Source organism: Caenorhabditis briggsae, assembly GCF_000004555.2.
Source record: "Caenorhabditis briggsae complete genome, chrII, whole genome shotgun sequence".
Lineage (NCBI taxonomy): Eukaryota > Metazoa > Nematoda > Chromadorea > Rhabditida > Rhabditidae > Caenorhabditis > Caenorhabditis briggsae.
Window position 1 is genome coordinate 586,033 of NC_013486.2, and position 20,095 is coordinate 606,127.

General features: G+C 35.9%; 4 protein-coding genes across 4 annotated transcripts in view; 1 reads left to right on the forward strand and 3 right to left on the reverse strand.

Annotated features, from left to right (window-relative positions):
• Positions 1 to 435: 435 nt before the first annotated feature.
• CBG00936 lies at positions 436 to 3,338 on the reverse strand (the record flags this gene model as incomplete). The annotated part of the gene is made up of 4 exons (XM_002629663.2): positions 436 to 693; positions 1,208 to 1,490; positions 2,038 to 2,343; positions 3,256 to 3,338. The coding sequence occupies 4 exons, from the start codon at positions 3,336 to 3,338 to the stop codon at positions 436 to 438; spliced, it is 930 nt and encodes a 309-aa protein (XP_002629709.2).
• Positions 3,339 to 3,759: 421 nt separating this feature from the next.
• On the reverse strand, positions 3,760 to 13,097 carry CBG00934 (the record flags this gene model as incomplete). Its single annotated transcript, XM_002629661.1, has 9 exons — positions 3,760 to 3,972; positions 5,134 to 5,320; positions 5,603 to 5,722; positions 6,319 to 6,603; positions 6,700 to 6,893; positions 6,947 to 7,039; positions 12,209 to 12,310; positions 12,368 to 12,433; positions 13,002 to 13,097. Coding segments are annotated over 9 exons (1,356 nt in total), but the record flags the coding sequence as incomplete, so codon positions are not given.
• Cbr-dpl-1 lies at positions 7,541 to 11,872 on the forward strand (the record flags this gene model as incomplete). The annotated part of the gene is made up of 10 exons (XM_045241679.1): positions 7,541 to 7,549; positions 7,602 to 7,914; positions 7,966 to 8,230; positions 8,893 to 8,961; positions 9,005 to 9,264; positions 9,321 to 9,494; positions 9,869 to 10,065; positions 10,394 to 10,573; positions 10,739 to 10,988; positions 11,778 to 11,872. 10 exons carry the CDS (start codon positions 7,541 to 7,543, stop codon positions 11,870 to 11,872), a joined length of 1,812 nt encoding a protein of 603 aa, XP_045091705.1.
• A 490-nt stretch (positions 13,098 to 13,587) lies between the features above and the next one.
• The window catches only part of Cbr-sec-5, a gene marked incomplete at both ends in the record, with an annotated part of 42,731 nt that continues 36,223 nt past the window's right edge, over positions 13,588 to 20,095 (reverse strand). The window contains 4 exons of the mRNA XM_002629655.1: positions 13,588 to 13,702; positions 14,271 to 14,565; positions 15,445 to 15,568; positions 17,549 to 17,887. Coding sequence (XP_002629701.1) covers positions 13,588 to 13,702; positions 14,271 to 14,565; positions 15,445 to 15,568; positions 17,549 to 17,887 — 873 coding nt within the window. The remainder of the gene's footprint in view (positions 13,703 to 14,270; positions 14,566 to 15,444; positions 15,569 to 17,548; positions 17,888 to 20,095) is intronic.

The following is a 20,095-nucleotide window of genomic DNA, read 5'->3' on the forward strand; positions in this document are numbered from 1 at the left end:
GGAACTGAGGAAACAGGTATGACCATCTCGAGCAGCTGAAGCTCCAATGTGGTGGAATTCCCCAATTTGCGAAAGTTAGGCCATCATTGAAAATGGCCTAAAATGCCCCAACATGGCCCTGGTGTGTTTTCTAGGTCATTTTCACATGATGGCCTAACTTTCGCAAATTGGGTTTTCTAGGCCACCACTTCAAAATGGCCTAAAATGCCCCAACATGGCCCTGGTGTGTTTTCTAGGTCATTTTGAAGTGGTGGCCTAACTTTCGCAAATTTGGATTTCTAGGCCACCACTTCAAAATGGCCTAAAATGCCCCAACATGGCCCTGGTGTGTTTTCTATGCTATTTTGAAGTGGTGGCCTAACTTTTGCAAGTTGGGTTTTCAAGGCCAACACCTAATTTAAGGCGTTTTTAGGTTATTTTCAGCATATGTTTGACCTAATTAGCTATTTGTACCTTTTTGAGTCTCTTTCTCTCCGCTTCATCAATCTCCTCATCAATCGGCTCCTCCTTGATTTCTTGTTTAATTTCAACCATATTTTCAGCCTCCTCCTCCTCCTCTCGTTGTCTCTGCTCTCTTCTAAGACGTTTTCTCTCCTTTTTCTCGGCCTTTCTTTTGGCTTTCTCCTCGTCCGATTCCTCCGAAATCTCCTCTTTTATCTCGGTTTTTATCTCGATTTCCTCGATGATTTCGGTCTGGAAATTTGGGAATGTTGAGTCAATTTTCATGATTTTTGAGTCAGAAAAATATTGATTTTCAGCCTCATTTTACAATTTTCAAGCTAAAAATTATGGGTTTTTGTCTCGTAAAATATAATTTTTAGAGTAAGAAAATCCCCGATTTTTAGCTGATTTTCAAGTCAATTTTCTATAATTTTAAAGCTAATTTCCTATAATTTTAGGTCTATTTTCCATGATTTTAGGCCGATTTTCCATGATTTTAGGCCCATTTTTCATGGTTTTTTGGTCTATTTTTCATGATTTTAGGCGGATTTTTCATGATTTTAGGCCAATTTTTCATGATTTTAGGCCAATTTTTAAAGACTTTAGGCCGATTTTTCATGGTTTTTTGATCAATTTTTCATGATTTTAGGCTCACTTCTCATGATTTTAGGCCGATTTTTCATGGTTTTTTGATCAATTTTTCATGATTTTAGGCTCACTTCTCATGATTTTAGGCCGATTTTTCATGATTTTCACGCTAAATTACCTTAATTTCCTTAGCCGCTGCCTCTCGTTTAGCCTTCAGCGCAGCCATTTTTGCGGCGAAATAATCGCCAACCGACAGCGTGCTGACTGTATTGTTTCCCTCTTTTTTCTCGTTTTCAGAATCCGTCGATTTCTCAGTTTGCACTTGTGGAGCAGCATTTTCGACGACGTCTTCTGTAGTCGTCGACGTGGCATCGGATTTGAGACGTCCGTAGCCGAGAATTCCCTTCTTGTGACTGTCGCTGTAGTTGGTCGTGTCCTTGGCACGTGTGAATTTTTGATAGCTGCAAAATGTGGGAATTTTGGAATGTTTAGGCTAATTTCAAGCTGAAATTTCAGATTTTCAGCCACTTTTATCAAAATTTCAGTTTTTTTTTCAGACTTGCAGCCAATCTTTCAGCCAAAATGTCTAGGATTTCCCGATATTAGCTTCAGATTTTCAGCCAAATTTCCAGATTTCCAGTCGAAAATTTTGAATTTTGGGCCGAAATGTTAAGATCTTCAGCTAATTTTTCCAGATTTTCAGCCAACGTTTCCAGATTTTCAGCTATTTTTTTTCAGATTTCCAGCCTAATTTTCAAATTTTAGCCAAAAATTTGGTATTTTCAGCCAATTTCTTTCAGGTTTTTGAGCAAAAATGTTCAAATTTCACATTTTCAGCCAAATTTTTTAAATTTTCAAAATTTCAGTCATTTCGGTCATTTTTCTTAAATTTTCGGCCGACAAAGTTAAGATTTTCAGCTAAATTTTTCATGATTTTCAGCCAATTTTTCAAGATTTTCAGCTAAATTTTTCAGATTTTCAGCCAAATTTCCCCTCTCGAAAACTCACTGAATTCGTCTACGAATCGATTTGCTCTTCAATTCGATCGAGATCTTTTCAGCCGCCTTCTCCCTCTCCTCTTCCGTCTGATCCTCGGTTTTCTCCTCCTTATTCTTGTTCAACGCCGCCAGCAGATCCGCGAAATCGTCGTGATGCGAAATCCACGTGGAATCGTAGTCAGCCATCTTGTCGGCTCCTAGTCCACGGCCACTGGTGTTGGCTCGAAGCTTCACAGCGTCTTGGTTGCCTTGACGATTACGACCAAGGCCGTCGCCTTCGGACCATCCCATCTTTTCCATTAACTTCTTGGAGAATCTGGAAATTTCGATTTTGAGTCAATTTTCATGATTTTTGGGTCAAAATTCATGATTTTTGAGTCAAAATTCATGATTTTTGAGTCAATTTTCATGATTTTCGGATCCTTTTTCATGATTTTTGGGTCAAAATTCATAATCTTTGGGTCAAAATTCATGATTTTTAGGTCATATTTCATGATTTTTGGGTCAAAATTCACAATTTTTTTGAGTCAATTTTTTTGATTTTCGGGTCAATTTTTAAAGGTGGGGGGACATGAGATTTTTCGTAGTTTTTTTGTAGCTAGAGTATGCATTCTACCGTCACGGTGTACAACGCTTAATGTCACTGCGTACAGCTGTCGTCCTCGCCTTTATGTATGCAATCGGGCGTGCGCTTTCTCTTTACCCGCATGGCTCAGTCGGTAGCGGCGCCGCACCCTCAATCAACGCCCTCACAAGTTCAACTCCTCGAGGGGCATATTTAAACGGAATTTCGAGATTTATTTTTTTCATGTCCCCCCACCTTTAAGACGAATTTTTGCTGATATTCAGCCATTTTTATGCTTTTCGCCTGATTTTAAGCCGGTCATAAGCCGCTTCTATCAGATGTGTTCTATTATAAAAAACTGAAATTTTTAGGAAAAAATACGGGGAAAAGCCAGAAATCAGAAGAAACCGACCGGAAATTCCAGATTTCTTCAAAAGTAAAAATTTAAGACCGCAATTTCGATTTTCAGCACATTTTACAAATTTTCAGGTGAAAATTCAAGTTTTTCGGATTTTCGAAATTGATTTTTAGACTCAAAATCACTCGATTTTTACTTATTTTCAGCTGATTTTCTGCCATTATTTTTAATTTCTGAAAGATTTTCAAACTTGAAAATCCCGATTTTTGGCTCATTTTCAGACGATTTTCAGCCAAAAAACTCACTTTTGATCATCATTTTTCCATGTCAAATTCTGTGGATCCACACTGATTTTTTGTTTTCTTTTCGGCTCTGCCAAAATCGACATTTTTCAATTGTTGAAGCGTCGATGAACCCTGAAAATATTTGGAAATTTGGCTGAAAATCTGGAAAAAATATACGGAATTTAGAGAAAACAGCGGTATAAAAAGTGCAAAAAACACAGGGAAAAAATCAGAAAAGAGCTAGAAAAACCAATTTATTTTTGTCACAAAAAATGGAACGAAATGGGTGAAAATATGAGAAAAAAATCAATAAATTACAGGGGGAAAACACCAGATCAGTAGAGAAAATTGTGTAAATTATGAGATTGATTCAGAGTTTTAAATAATAATATTATTGGATGAAAAATGGTGATTTTTGAGAGGAAAATTCAGAATTTTTGGCTCAAAAACCCACATTTTTAGTCATTTTTAAGCTGAAAATCAGAATTATCCGCTCAAAAACTACAAAAAATGCCAAAATTACGCCCCAACCAGGTCCAAAATCCAGACTTCTGAAAATCCGACCATTTTCATGGGCGGTCCCTGGTATAATGAGCCGGCGGTGACCATTAGCTGTCCGCCGAATGGAATTTCGTACAGTCCCCAGAGATACGGTAGCGAGAACCAAACCACGGGGAGGACGACATAAAATTGGCCGGCGTGCGTGTGTCCCGATAGGATTAAGTCCACTTTTGAGAGCTGAAAATTTGATATTTTCTATATTTTTTTAATGTCTAAAAAGCATGGAAATTGGCTTTAAAAACATTAGGATAGGCCAAAAATTATAGTAAAATGGCTCAAAAATCAAAAAAAAATTGACTTGAAAATCATGAAAAATAGACCTTTTTGAGTCCATTTTTAAGGATTTTTGAGTCCATTTTCATGATTTTTGGGTCATTTTTCATGATTTCGGGGTCAATTTTCATGACATCGGTACAATTTTCCATGAATTTCGGGTCAATTTTTGAGATTTTTAGGTCAATTTGCATGATTTTAAAGTCATTTTTCATGATTTTTGAGTTATTTTTCATGAGTTTAAAGTCAAAATTTAAAGGAGGCCAGACACCAAAAAAAAAGTTTTCCTGGTATTTTGCATAGATGACCCCCCATGAGGGGTTGAACTCATGACAGGCAGCTCAGGGGTACAGAGCTACGGGGGCGCGAAGGCGCCTGACGACCGATGGTCTATATAAAGGCGGCGCGATTTCGTCCCCCGAAATTTTTGCTGTCTCGCCTCCTTTAAGATTTAGTTTTGGACGTTTTTAATGATTTTTTGAGCCAATTTATATATATATATTTTTTTTTTGAGTTCAATTTCATGATTTTCTGTCAAAAATATGAATTTTGACTCGAAAAATTTGAAGAATTGTTCTGAAATTATAGGAAATTGACTGCAAAATTATGGTTTTCATGATTTTTGGGTCATTTTTCCCAATTTTTGAGTCATTTTTCATGATTTTTGGGTCAATTTTTATGATTTTTCGGTTATTTTTCATGATTTCGGGGTCAATTTTCAAAATTTTTGGACCACTTTTCATAATTTTTTACTCAATTTTAATGATATTTGAGCCAATTTCGATGATTTTAGGACAATTCTTTTTTTTTTTTTTGAGTTAGTTTTCATGATTTTAAGGTCAATTTTCATGATTTTTGAGTTATTTTTCATAATTTTGGGTCATTTTTCATGATTTTGGGTCATTTTTCAAGGACTTCGGACTACTTTTCATGAATTTTGATCCAATTTCCATGACTTTTGGGTAATTTTTTTATGATTTTTGCGTCGATTTGGTGATTTTTATGTCTATTTTCTATAATTTTAGGTTTATTTTTCCGGATTTTCAGTCATTTTTCGCCGCAAACCTCTTGTGGATGATCCACGAGAAACTCTCTAATCGACGCCGGATTATGTGCCATCAAAATCTGCGACGTATTCTTCGGACAACGTTGCGTCGCCTTCGGAAGGTCCATATCGTGATTCAGAATTCCAGATTTCGGACTGGAAATGTCGTTGACACCGGCCAGACAGATTCCTTTGACCATTGCGGATCTAGAATCAGAAATTCAAGATTTTTAGAACTTTTTAATAGAAAATGACAGAAAAAATGGTCTAAAAGTGCGAAACAATGTGAATTTTCAATTTTTTAAAGACATTTCTCATGAGTTTTGGGTCAATTTTCATGATTTTTGACTCATTTTTCATGAGTTTTGGGTCAATTTTCATGATTTTTGAGTCAGTTTCAATGATTTTAGACGAAAATTAGGTCTAAAAAGACGGGAAAACTGTAATTTTTAGCTCTCCTGGAGCTCATTTTCAGCCAAAACCACTCACTCATTCTCCAGCACCGTAATATGTCCGTGCTCATAGAATCTCAGCCACTCGTGAACGTCTCCATAGTAATATTCGTGGTTTCCAGTGACGAAATAGGTAGGCGCGTGTACTGGCAGTTGTCTGAAAATTTGTAAAAATTGAAAATTGGTCAAGTTTGAGGGATTTTTCAGCCAAAATTCGTATGTTTCAGCTTTTTTAGCTTTTGTTGGCTGATTTCAGCTCTGTTTAGCTTATTTTTAGCTTAATTTTCCAATAATTTCAGTCTTTTTTTTTCCAAAATTTGGTGTCAATTTTGAGGAAGTCCAAGCCTATATTTCTGATTAAAAATTTCATCTCTATCCCAAATTCTAGGTTAGAAAAATCTCAAATTTCAGCCGTTTTTCTCTATAAAAATTCGAATATTATCTCCTTAAAAATTACAAAAATCTGGAAAATTGGCCATTCTTGGGTGATGTTAGGTAGAAAATTCGCGTTTTTCAGCGTTTTTAGCCTAATTTGAAGCCAACTTTCCACTAATTTCAGTTATTGTTTATCAAAAATTGGTCAATTTTGAGGGAATAGTTCAAGCCTTTTTTGTGGTCAAAAAATCCCATTTCTAGCCATTTTCCTATCAGAAAATCCAAATTTTCCCCATAAAAACTACAAAAAACTGGAAATTTTGACATTTTTTGATGATTTCAGGTCCAAAATTCACGATTTCCAGCTCATAAACTCACAAAATCGGCGTAACTCGGTCGGCAATCTCCTCAACGGGCGCGTCAACCATATCTCCAACAATCAAAATCGCGTCGACCGGATTTTCGAGAACCTTCTCGACGACATGATGAATTTGCTCAGAATAGACCGATGCGCCAGCGTGTAGATCCGAAATTACAGCCAATTTCAGGCGATTTCCGTCTGCGGTGAAATTTTTGATTTTGATCGTCTTGTGCTTGACAACAATCCAGTCCCTGGAGAGATACATTGAGACGGAGAGGATCAGAGTGATGATTAGAGTGAATCTGGAACAAAAATTGGGTTCAAAATGGGGAAATTTTTGATTTTAGGTGAAAAAATGTGATTTTTCCTTCTGGAAAATTTAAAATTCCGATCCTCACTTGATCTGAGATCGTCGCTTCCACATGAGATCATGCAAATATGGTACTTTTCCGATCAAATCCAAAATCCGGGCGGTATACGGGAAAAGCTTCATTTTTCCGGCAAACAGGTTTACTAGGCCAAATCCACAGACGAACGCAATCATATTGGTCCAAATACCGGCGCATATCGATGTGAGATCAAACAGGAGCCACTGGAAATACATTTTTTTTTGCGAAAAATTGAACTTTTAATTAAAAATCTCACTTGCAAAAATCCAGGAGCGTAGTACATGAAATAGACGGCTTGGCCGAGGAATAGGAATACCAGTAGGAAATCTGAGCATCGTTTTCGGAAGAACTGAAACTTTTTTTTCCATTATTTCCAGTCAAAATCTGTTGCTTTTGATTACTAATTATTTTTAACACTGAAAATCCCTTCATTTTCAGCTCAAATATCGCTCTTTAGTCTCAAAAACCCGAAAAATTCCCCAAAAATTAATAGAAACAACGACACTCCGCATATCCCGCTGGCGTGCGCGCGTTGTTTAGCGCCGATGGCTCCGCCCACTTTTGGGTCTCACCACGAACGGCGCGTCTTCAAATTCTTGTTTTTCCCTTATGCTTCGAATTCTTCGCGCATTTTTTCCGATTTTTTGGCGGTAGTTTGAATTTTGAACCTGATTTCGGATGGAAATCTTCGAATAAATAAGAAAAACCAATAATTTTCACAGTTTTCAACTAGAAATTCTTGCCATTTTATCGATTTTTCCGGGTCACAAGACTTTTTTTTAATTTTCGATTTTTGAATTGTTCAGTTGCTTGGCGGATTTAAAGGCGATAGGAACTCAAACGAAGCAGAATGAATCAGGTGTGATAATCGGAAAAATCGAATTTTTCAAAAAAAAAATAAGTTTTTCCAGTACCAATACGACTCTCGTCGTCCGCACACCTCCTCATCCGGTCCCAAAAGATATATGGCCACAGGCCTGCCACGTGGCAATCTGTTCCAAGACGACGGATACGGAGATCAACAGTGGGACGATATGCCATCAGCTCCGAGCGGTGGTGGAGGTGGGGGATCGACGGAGAAGCCAACAGGACTGCGGCATTTTTCAACAAAAGTTTGCGAAAAAGTCAAAGAGAAAGGCCTAACAAACTATAATGAAGTGGCTGACGAGCTGGTTGCCGACTATTTTCATAGTAACGTGTTGAAGCATGTTGACGTGGTGGTGAGTCCCCAGAATTGTCGGCTAGAAACTACCTAAAATTTCCAATTTCTCTCAGAAACAAGAATACGACATGAAAACATTCGTCGGCGTGTCTACGACGCTCTCAACGTCCTTCTGGCGATGAACATTATCACAAAGAACAAAAAAGACATTCGTTGGATCGGTCTTCCAGCGTCGGCGTCCCAGGAAATAGCGCGGTTGGAGGAGGAAAAAACGCGGCGCGAGGCGTCGATTCGAGCGAAAAAGGACGCGTTGCAGGAGATGGTCATGCAAATTGTGTCGTACAAAAATTTGGTGGAAAGGAATCGACGGAATGAGCAGTGAGTTGGTAAAAAAAATTATGAAAATTGACCCGAAATTCATGGAAATAGGCTTAATATTGAGCTAAATATGGCTAAAAATAGCTAAAAATAGCTGAAACTAAAGTGAAATCAGGCTGATTTGTTAAAAATTAAGCTAGCTTATTATTTGTATTTCTGAGGAATTTTCACCGGAAATCTAAATTTTTTTCTGAAGTTTTTGACGGTTTTCAAACTTTTCCATCATCTGAAAATCGTGTAACTTTCTTCTTAAAACTAGAATTTTAGCTCAATTTTTAGCTGATTTCAGCTTTATTTAGCTCAATATTAACCTTCTTTTTAGCATTTTTAAAGGCAATTTCTATCAAATTTCGGCCTTATTTAGATCAATTCATGTCCAATTTCAGCCTTAATTATCATAATTTTAAGCTTAATTTCAGCCTTTTTTAGCTCAATTTTAAGATAATTTTTGTCTTATTTAGCTCAATTTTTAGCCAATTTATAGCTAATTTCAGCCTGATTTAGCTAAATTTTGAGCTTAATATTAGCTATTTTCAGCGTTTTTGAACTGAATTTTCAGCTATTTTCAGCCTTATTTAGCTCAATTTTGAGCCTAATTCCAGCTTTTTTAGCTCAATTTTGAGCGAATTCCAAAAAAATCACCCAAAGAATCGAATTTTCAGCAGAAACGGACGCCCCGAACAAGACACCCTACTCCATCTGCCATTTTTGATAATCAACACTGATAAAGAGTAAGTTTTTCAGCATTTTTCAGCCAAAAACTCGAAATTGCAGAACAAACGTCGAATGCAGTGTCTCCTCGGACAAATCCGAATTCCTGTTCTCTTTCGACAAAAAATTCGAGATTCACGACGATTTCGAGGTGTTGAAAAGTGAGTTTCATCTTGAATTCGCGGCAAAAAAAAGTGATTTTCCTCTAGAAATGAAGCTGGCGTGCGGATTGGACACTGGAAATCCGACTGATGAGGAGCTGATAACCGCGAAAAGCTTCTTGCCAAGCTTACATCAGGCCTACGTCGATGAGATTGTTACCAGTGAGTTTTTGAAGCGATTTTCCGCAAGATTTAAAGCCAACATTCTCAAATTCTAGCCTACAAAGAGCGCGAAGCCGAGCGTGAGGAGAAGGAGAAGCAAATGCTGCTTCTGGCTCAACGACAGCAACAAATAGCACAAATGCAGTATTACGATCCAGAGACAGGATCGATGGGAAATCGCTATAATCGTCAACTTCAAGAGCATTTGATAGCCGATGAGGATAGAAATGGTAGGAATTTTAAATGGAAATTAGCTGTGAAGTAGGGAAATTTTGATCCGAAACGTCTCAAAATCAGCTTTAAATTAGGCCATAAATAGGCTGAAAATGACCCACAAAAGCTTCAAATTAGGTCAAAATAGGCTGAAAAAGATCTACAAACGCTTAAAATTGAGTCTGAAATAGGCTCAAATTGCCCAAAACAGCTCTAAATTAGGTAAAAATATAGTGGAAATGACCCACAATAGCTTCAAATTAGGTCAAAAATAGTCTCAAAATGGCCTACAAAAGCTTTAAATTTGGTCAGAAATAAGCTGAAAATGACCCACAAAAGCTTCAAATTAGGCCGCACTGGGCTGAAAAATTAACCCAAAATCTTTTTCCAGCCGCAGCTGGAATCATGGAGCGCGACGAGGATCTCGTCGTACCAATGGAACGAAACGCGGTTCGCGGTGGTCCAATGTACAATTCCAGCGGATATTCACCGCAAAAAACGACGGCGATGCGCGTCATTCAACAGCAACCGTCAGCCACTCGGAGATATTATGTTCAGAAGGGAACAGGCGCTCCAGGACCAATGGGGGTAAGAAATCGAGGACTTTTGAGTCGAAAATCGGAAAAACGATGGATTGTCGATCAGAAAATGATAATAATTGAGACTTTCGGAATATTTGTCAGCCAAAAATAGTCTGAAACTGAAATTTTTGTTATAGGAAAATGCTCAAAATTTTCAGAATCGGCTATAAAAATTTTTAAATTCGGAATACCGTTAAAACCTGAAATAGCAGGGGCCTCTAACTTTCGATTTTGAGCCATTTTTTACATGGGGCCCTTCTATTACAGGTTTTACGGTATCTGAAAAAAAAATTGGCTGAAATGTTTTGGAAAATCTGAAAATTCGTGATTTTCAGCGCGAAATGAGTCCAGCGATTCGAACTATGAGTCGTCCCTACACGTCTACAATTCCACAACAACGGATGGCTGCAGGTGGTGGTACTGTAGGTGCGGGCGGTGGTCCAGTCAAGTACTATGTACCCCAGCCAAGTGGCGTCGGACCAGGACCCTCGTCAAGCTCGATGGCGCCGAGATATGTGAGTTTTGAGTGATTTTTAAGGCTAAAGTCTGAATTTCAAGTAATTTTTGGCAAACTTTGTGAGTTCTTGGTTATTTTTTTGGCAAATTTCTAACAATTCAAGGCTAAAAACTGAACGATTTCTGGAAAAATTAAAGTTCTTAAAATCATGATTTATTTCCAGAAAATCCGTACACCAAGTCAGTCAACACCCGGCCAACGTGTCACCTACTCGGCTGGCGCCGGAGGCTTAAGCTCCGCCCACTTACAGCCAGGACAACGTATCGTAACCCAGCGAATTGTCCAGTCTGGTGGGCCACATCCTCCAAGAACGGTAGTTCGAAAAGTGATTCGGAAGATTGTGGTGAATCCGGGCGGCGGTGCGAAACAGAGTCCAGCGCAACAAGTGATACAAAAGAAGATGATGGAGCAAGGTGAGAGAAAAAATTGGAGGAAAATCAAAATTTCCAGTTTTTTAATACTGAAAATTGGCTGAAAATTGCCAATTTCAGGCGTAAAAAAGGTTTAAAAAGAATAAGAAAAATCTAGAAAAATCAACTGGAAATTCGTCCGAAAATCCTTTTTGGGGAATTTTTAAAACAAAAAATCGACTAGAAACTGTCAGAAACTGTCAATTTTGGCCTAAAAAAGTTGATTTTTTGGGAAAATTTGACTGAAAATTCGTCAAAAATCAAGGTCAGAAATGATCTCGAAAAAACCGTCAATTTTAGCCCAAAACGGTGGTTTTTTTGTTGAGAAAATTCGAGAAAAATCAACTGAGCATTCGTCTGAAAATCCTTTTCAGGTCCATTTTTGGGGTGAACATTCAACATTTTCAGCATTTTAAATCTGGAAAAGTTGATAATTTTAAAATAAAAATAAAAAATTGATAATTTTCGGGGAAAGTTAACTGGAAATTCATCTGAAAATCGTTTTTAGGTCCATTTTGAGACAAAAATCAAAAATCAGCACTTTCTAAACTGAAAATTGACTAGAAACTGCCAGTTTTGACTCAAAAAAGCCCCTTTTTAAGAAAATTCAGGAAAAATTAACTGGAAATTCGTCTTTAAATCCCTGGGTCCATTCTTAGCCTTCAAAACTGAAAATCGGCTGAAAATGGTCACATTTGCTCCGAAAAAGTCGTTTTTTCAATGAAAATTCGTCTGAAAATCGCGGAAAGTCTGAAAATTTTAAATCTCAAAATTCTAAATTTTTTGTTCCAGAAATGCAAGACCGGAAGCCCGATATGCCGATGACGTCTGCGCAAGCGGCGGCGATGATCCAACACGAACCGCCATCCGATTATGACTATTTTTGAGATTTTTAGACTTCAAAAAACTCCTAAAAATACTTTTTTTGCCATTTTTTTTAAATGTTTTTATAATACGTTTTGATGTTTCTATACTCGTTTTTTTGGTGGAAACTTGGAAATTCCTTTCATATGCAAAAAATTCGAATTTCCCGCCAATCACACATGCATTACTGTAATTAATTGTATAATTACAAAGCAATTATATACTATTCCTCCTCTCCTGTCTTCTCTTTTTTGCCCATTTTGAGAAATTCTAAAATTCCCATATTTTCCTTACTTTTTATAAAAAATCCCCCGCGAACTTTTTTTTTGTGATTTTTTCAGATTTTTCAGATTCTTTACCTGCATTTGTCGACGATCCTGAACCTTCTCCCTGGCCGCGTCATCGTCGAACCATCGCATCAGCTGACCGTAGGCGAAGACGTTCAGCACGGTTAGGATGCACTGAAAATTGGAAATTTCAGAATTTTCGAAAAACGAAAATTCCAAAAAAAAGGGTACCTGAATTCTCCACATTGCGATGACGCGACGTCGATTTCCAACGAGGTACCCATCGACGGATTCTACCTGAAAAATGGGATGAATTCAGAATTTTTTCAAAATTAAAAAAAAGAAATTTTTTTGAAAAATCGAAAAAGTCTGAAAAAATTTTTTCGGCTGAAATTTTTTTTTGGAAATTCAAAATTCAAAATTTTTTAAAATTTCTAAAAATTCGAAAAAAAAATTTTTTCAAAAATTTTTTGAAAAAAAAAACATTCTTAATCTGAAAAAATTTTTTTGACTGAAAATTTCAGAATTTTTGTTGGAGTGTCTTAAAATCAAAAATTCTCAAAAAAAAGTTTTTTTCGTTTTTAAATATGAGGAAAATAGTAAAATTGAAAAAAAAACGCGTTTTTAGCCAAAGAAAATTTGGCTGAAATTTTTTGTTGGAGTGTCAAAAAATCAAAAATTCTCAAAAATATATTTTTTGGATTTTTACGATTTTCAAAAAATAATACAAAAAATTGGTTAAAAAAGCCGAAAATCTTCAAGTCTTGACTGAATTTTTTTTCGAAAATCAAAATTTCAAAAAAAAATTTTTCAGAATTTTCAGATTTTTCCAAATTTGACTGAAAATTTCAGCAAAAGCACTCACCCAAAACGCAGTACAATAGCTCAGCACACACCAGGCAATAACCGAGCCGAACACCAGAAACCGTTCAATGCTCATCTGGAACAATTCCGAAGACATCGTTTTCAGAATTTTCAGAAATTTTTTTTTCCGAAAAATTTCAATTTTTTGGAAAATTCTCTATAGGAATATTATGTGTACAAAGAACATGAGAGAGAAAAGAAATTAGATTGCAATCGGCAATCGGCGATTCCAAATTTCGATAAAAATTAGAGAAATTTCTTCAGAAAAAACACCATAGAACACGGACACATTAGCCGCTAATTAGATAGTAATTAAGCACTTAATTAGGCAATTATTTTTGTGAAAATTTGTAAAATAAATAATAAAATAAAGCGAAAAATATCACAGAAAAAAAGACAAAAAAAAATGGCTGAAAATTGAAATTTTTTGAAAAATTAAATAGTTACAAAAAAAGCAGCGATTCCTAGCATAAAATTATGGCATGTTTATATATTTTCAGAGGCTTTTTGGGTCAAAAAACAATCAAAATTGACAAAAAAAAGGGTTAAAATTGCTCATTTTCGGCTCTTTTTGTCCCATAAATCGCTCAAATCGCCGACGTATTGTTGGCGTCGTCGTCAATGGTGTCGGCGTGTTGCTCGAGAGACTGAAGAGCCATTCGCATTGTGGTTCGCATATTTTTCAGACATTGTTGGAGGCGTCTGGAAGAATTTTGGATTTTGAAAATTTCAGATTTTCAGATTTTTGAATTTCCGGATTTTTGAGAATTTCCAATCATTTCAGATTCTTCGCTTACAGAATTTCTGAATTTTGGAATTTCGAAAATTCCAGAAATCCAAAGTTTTAGATTCTCAGATTTCCGAAAAAAAATCCAAAAAACTCGGAAAACTTCCAGATTATTCAAAATCTCCAAAACCTGGAATTTCAGGTTTTTTCCCCATTTTTCACACATTTTCAGATTTCTGAATTTCCAAAAACGATTTTCGGGTTTTTGGGATTTTCAGAATTTTTAGATTTTTGAAGAAAAAAAATTCGAAAAACTTCAGACAACTGCAAAAAACCACAAAATCACAAATTTCAGAATTTTGAAAATTTTGTCGTTTTTCGTTTTTTTTCAGATTTCCGAAAAAAAATTCTAAAAACGCCCTAACATGACCCTGGTGTGTTTTCCAGGTCATTTTAAAGTGGTGGCCTAACTTTTGCAAGTTTGGTTTTCTAGGCCATCACTTCAAAATGGCCTAGAAATGCCCTAAAACTCCAAAAACTCACAAATTATCGAATCGTCCCACCAAACCAGCTCGATAGCTATTAATCTGAACTCGAATCGCCAGCGTGGCATAGCTGGACAATGCCTCTTCTAGTCCAGTCAAATCAATCACAATTTGGGTGACAATAAGTGGAGATGTGTCCTGATTTAGCCGGGAAAAATGGGTTAACAGGGCGTCGAGAGCTGTGGAGACCGTGTGTTGAAGACATTCGACGGCTAGCTGAGGAGCGTAGAGCTCGAGTTCGGCCTGTTGGAGCACAGAGCACAGGATCATCTCTTTGGCGTAGTCCGAAATGTCTGAAAATGGGATTTGCAGGCAAAGAATCGGTCAATTTTAAGCTGAAAATCAGTCATTTTTCAGCTTAAGTGGCCATTTTTGGTCCAGAAAGCCAAGATTTCATTCGAAATGGGTAGTTTTCAGCTAAAGTTTTGGTCCCCCAAATTGGCTCATTTTAAGCCAAAAATCGCCTATTTTCAAGCCAAAATCGGTCATTTTTGAGCTAAAATGGGCGATCGATTTTAAGCTGAAAATCAGTGAATTTTCAGCTATAATTAAATTTTCAAGTGCTAAAAATACCGGTTTTTGGCTTAGAATTGACCGATTTTTGACTAAAAATCGACCATTTCAGTCAAAACAACTGTCGATGTCTAGAGCTGGAATAACTGTAGCTAGATTCTAGATTACTGTAGCTAAGCTAGGTAACATTCTAAACTTGTGAAAATTTTGGATTACTGTAGCTCTCAAAATTCCATGAAAAATGACCGAAAATGGCACAACACGAGAGGAGGCAATGATCACCAGCTAGAACAGGGATTACTGTAGCTAGCACTGGGATTACTGTAGGTATGATAGGGATATCACTGTAATCGATCAATTTTAAGACAAAATAATTGACTATTTTCAAGCTAAAATTGATCATTTTTGAGCCAAAAATCGTACATTTTAACCCAAAATTGGCTATTTTTTGAGCTAAAAATGAGGAAATTTATGGCTGAAATCAGTCGATTTTAAGCCAAAAATTGGTCATTTTTGGGGTCAAAAGCGGTGCGAATTTTCCGCTAAAATGGGCCGTTTTTGAGCCGAAATTTCGATTTTTAGCAGATTTTCAACGCAATTTTGTTGATTTTTGAGCGAAATGTGCATATTATCAGTCTCAATCAGTCTGAATTAATTACCATCATCATCCGGTAGATATTCATAGGTGGCGGATGCAATTAGCGGTTGGAATGCACTGCCCATCATTGCAATACAGTCATTGATCATTTTCGTTCGGAATGCCGATAGTTTGGCTCGCGATTTCTGCAAAATACGATTTTTCTTGCCGTTTTCAAATAGTTCAAAACTATTTTGAAGCTATTTTCAGCTATTTTTAAGTATTTTAAAGCCATTTTAGGCTGTTTTTAGGCTTATTTAAGCCATTTTAAAGCTATTTTTAGCTACTTTTAGGCTATTTTCGGATATTTCAAAACTATCTTAGAGCTATTTCCAGCTATTTTTTAGTCTTTTAAAGCCGTTTTAGGCTGTTTTTAGGCTTTTTTAAGCCATTTTAAAGCCATTTTCAGCTATTCTTAAGCCATTTCAAGTCATTTTTAGCAATTTCTAGGTATTTTTGAGCTAATGTTTGCTATTTTTAGCCATTTTGAAACTATCTCAAAGCTATTTTTAATTATTTTTCGGCTATTTTTTAAAGCTATTTTCAGCTATTTTAAAGCCATTTTTAAGGATATTTTCAGCCAAAATATGGGTTTTATAATTTTCAAAATTCTAGAATTTTCAGAATTCAAGACTTCCAAAGATCTCGAAATTTGAGATATCTAGATTTTCAGAATTACAAAAATCATGTTTATTAGATTTTTTTTTTTGGAATTTCAGATTTATTCGATTTTCAAATATTTCCAGATTTCTGAATTCCTAGATATTCATAGTTTCTGAAAATTTTTTAGTTTTTCGCCAATTTATCATTTTTCACCCAATTTTTGGATTTATTGGATTTTCAATTTTTGATATTTTGAAAATTCTCAAATTTGGATTTTTTGAAATTCTCAAATTGTGAATTTTTGGGATTTCTAGGCTAAAATATAGGGTGTCGGCCATTTTCAGCCATTTTAAGCCATTTTCAGCAATTTTTAAGTATTTTAAAGCCATTTTAGGCTGTTTTTAGGCTTATTTAAGCCATTTTAAAGCTATTTTCAGCTACTTTTAGGCTATTTTCGGATATTTCCAGCCATTATCAGCCATTTAAAAGCCATTTTTAAAGCTATTTTTAGCCAATTTTAAGTTATTTTCAGCTATTCCTAGGCTATTTTAAGCCATTTTAAAACTATTTTCAAGCCATTTCTAGGTATTTTTTGAGCCATTTTCAGCTATTTTCAGCTATTTCAAAGCCATTTTCAAAATATTTAAAGCCATTTTCAGCTATTTCTAGATATTTCTAGGTATTTTTCAGCTACTTTTAGGCTATTTTCAGTCACTTGAAAGCTATTTTCATGACATTTCCAGTTCGTTTTGAGCCATTTTCAGAAATTTTCAAGCAATTTTTAATTATTTTTCAGCTATTTTAAAGCTATTTCCAGCTATTTTAAAGACATTTTTAGCTATTTCCAGCCATTATCAGCCATTTAAAAGCCATTTTTAAAGCTATTTTTAGCCAATTTAAAGTAATTTTCAGCTATTTCTGGGCTATTTTAAGCTATTTTAAAACTGTTTTTAAGCCATTTCTAAGTATTTTTGAGCCATTTTTAGGTATTTTTGAGCAATTTAATGCTATTTTACATGGATTTTATAATTTTCACAATTCTAGGTTTTTCAGAATTCAAGACTTCCAAAGATCTCGAAATTTGAGATATCCAGATTTTCAGAATTACAAAAATCATGTTTATTAGATTTTTTTTGGAATTTCAGATTTTATTCGATTTTCAAATATTTCCAGATTTCTGAATTCCTAGATTTTCATAGTTTCTGAAAATTTATTAGTTTTTCCCCAATTTTTCATTTTTCACCCAATTTTTAGATTTATTGGATTTTCAACATTTTTGATATTTTGAAAATTCTCAAATGTTGGATTTCTGGGATTTCTAGGCTAAAATATAGGGTGTCGGCCATTTTCAGCCATTTTAAAGATATTTTCAGCTATTTTTAGCTAGTTCAAAGCCATTTTTAAGCTATTTCAAAGCTATTTTTTAAGCTATTTCTAGGTCCTTTCAGCTATTCTCAACCCATTTCAAGCCATTTCTAGGTATTTATGAGCAGTTTAATGCTATTTTCAGTCAAAATACACACCTCCTGTATCTGATCGACATGCTTCACACCACACTCTTGCATCTTTTTCCCCACATTATTCAGAGTTTTGGCGATGATAAACTCGATATCGCCAACTGCGATCAGCAACTTTTTCGTCGTGATTTCCTGGCCTCCTTTTTTGGGCTTCTCATCGAGCACCAACGCTTGCGGTCGTTGACGGGTGAACAGCCGATCGAAGCAGATCTTAATCGATGTGATCAGATGGACGAACAGGTCGATGATGGTGTCACGGAAGCGATCGCGAGAGAATAGGCACGCTTCGCCCGGGTAGCCGGTGGTGGAGAGCGCGTCTCGGGTACGTGACAGGCATTCGCAGATCTGCAAATTTTGAGGTCAATTTTTGGAGGAAAAGGGGCGAAAATCAGCCATTTTTGAGTCAAAAATCGGTAAATTTGAGGGCAAAAATCAGTCAATTTTTGAGCCAAAATGGACCATTCCTGAGCCGAAATCCATTAATTTTAATCCGCCGAAATCCGGTCGATTTTCAGTCGAAATTGGTTATTTTCAAGCGAAAATCCCCATTTTTAGGCTGAAAATCGGTAATATATAAGCTAAAAATGACCAATTCCAAGCTAGAATATGGATTACTGTAGCTCTCAAACTTCCATGAAAAATGATCGAAAATGGCACAACACGAGAGGCAATGATCACTAGCTAGAACAGGGATTACTGTAGCTAGAATTGGGATTACTGTAGGGATATCACTGTAATCGATCAATTTTAATTCAAAATCGACTATTTTTAAACCAGAATCAGCTTATTTTAATTGATCATTTTGGGAGCGTAAATCAGTCAATCTTAGGGCGAAAATCAGCCATTTTTGAGTCAAAAATCGGTAAATTTGAGGGCAAAAATTTTGACAAAAAAAATCGGACTTTTTAACCCAAAATTGGCTATTTTTGAGCAGAAAATGAGCAATTTTAAGCTGAAATCAGTCGATTTTAAGCCAAAAATCGGTGATTTTTGAGCTAAAATGGACGATTTTTTTGGTCTAAAACTCAGACAATTTTCATTCGAAATAGGTAGTTTTCAGCTAAAATTTGCCATTTTTGGTACCGAAAATTCGGAAATTGAAGGCGAAATTTGCCATTTTCTAGCCGAAATTGGCTCATTTTTTAAGCGAAAAATCGGTTATTTTCAAGCTAAAATCAGTGAATTTTCAGCCAAAATTAATAATTTCAAGTGCTAAAAAAACCGGTTTTTGACTAAAAATCGACCATTTTCAGTCAAACAACTGTCGTTGTCTAGAGCTGGAATTACTGTAGCTAGATTATAGATCACTGTAGCTAAGATAGGTTTCTTTGAATTTTGGAATACTTTAGCTCTTAAAATTCCATGAAAAATGACCGAAAATGACCCAACACGAGAGGCAATGATCACTAGCTAGAACAGGGATTACTGTAGCTAGAATTGGGATTACTGTAGCTAGAATTGGGATTACTGTAATCGCTATATTTTAAGCTAAAAAATCGCCATTTTTTTAAAAATTGGTAAATTCTAAGTCACAATCCGATTACTGTAGCTAGAATAGGTTGCTTTCTAAACTTGAAACTTTTGGATTACTGTAGCTCTCGAAAATCCATGAAAAATGACCGAAATAGACCCAATACGAGGCAATGATCACTAGCTAGAACATGGATTACTGTAGCTAGAATTGGAATCGCTGTAATCGCTAAATTGCAAGCCGAATTCGGTCATTTTAAAAGCCAAAATGCCATTTTTTAAGCCGAAATAGGCAAATTTAAAGCTAAAATCTGCTAATTTTAAACCAAAATCGGTATGTTTTCAGTCGAAATTCGTCAATTTTCAGCTAGAAATCGTTCATTTTCGAGCATAAAATGGCCAAGTTAAAGCCAAAATTGACATTTTTTGAAGCCTGGATCTGTTAGTTTCAGATCAAGCTACATTCATTTTTTCGGGTATCTTAAGGTGCGTAAACAAAAGAATAGATTAGATATTGGAATTGATCTCGTGCGTTTTTCTCTCTAATCGAGTTCGTGCTTGATCGTTATATATATATTCTATCCTATATTCTATACAGTCCGTCGTGTTGTAACGCTCAATGATCTTTTATAAGGATCTGAAAGAATTTCCGATCTCGATCGGTATCAAACTACACAGAGAAGGACAATAGAAGATAGCCGGAAATAGCCCGATTTTCAAAGTCGTTTAGTGTGTGTGTGTGTGTTTTGGACAATTGAAAAATCGGGAATTTCCTGCTAGGGATTTTTCTTATAGGGAAAAACCGAAAATTGCAGATCTCTCGACTTTTAAAGGGGGACTCCGACCAAAAATTTTTATTGCATTAAAATGTGTTAAAAGTTATCTATTTTCCGAATATTATTGCGAAAAAATTCAAAAAAAATCCGAAATCCCCGAAAAACGGCGTTGAAAAGGAAGAAAATTTAAAAAAAGGTGCCGCCGGGGGACGAGGATTTTCAGTGAGAAACCTAGGCCACGGCAGCGGGCGCCTTTCCTACGTGGCAAATTTTCCGGATTTTTTTTCAATTTCAAGTCCGGCAGGTA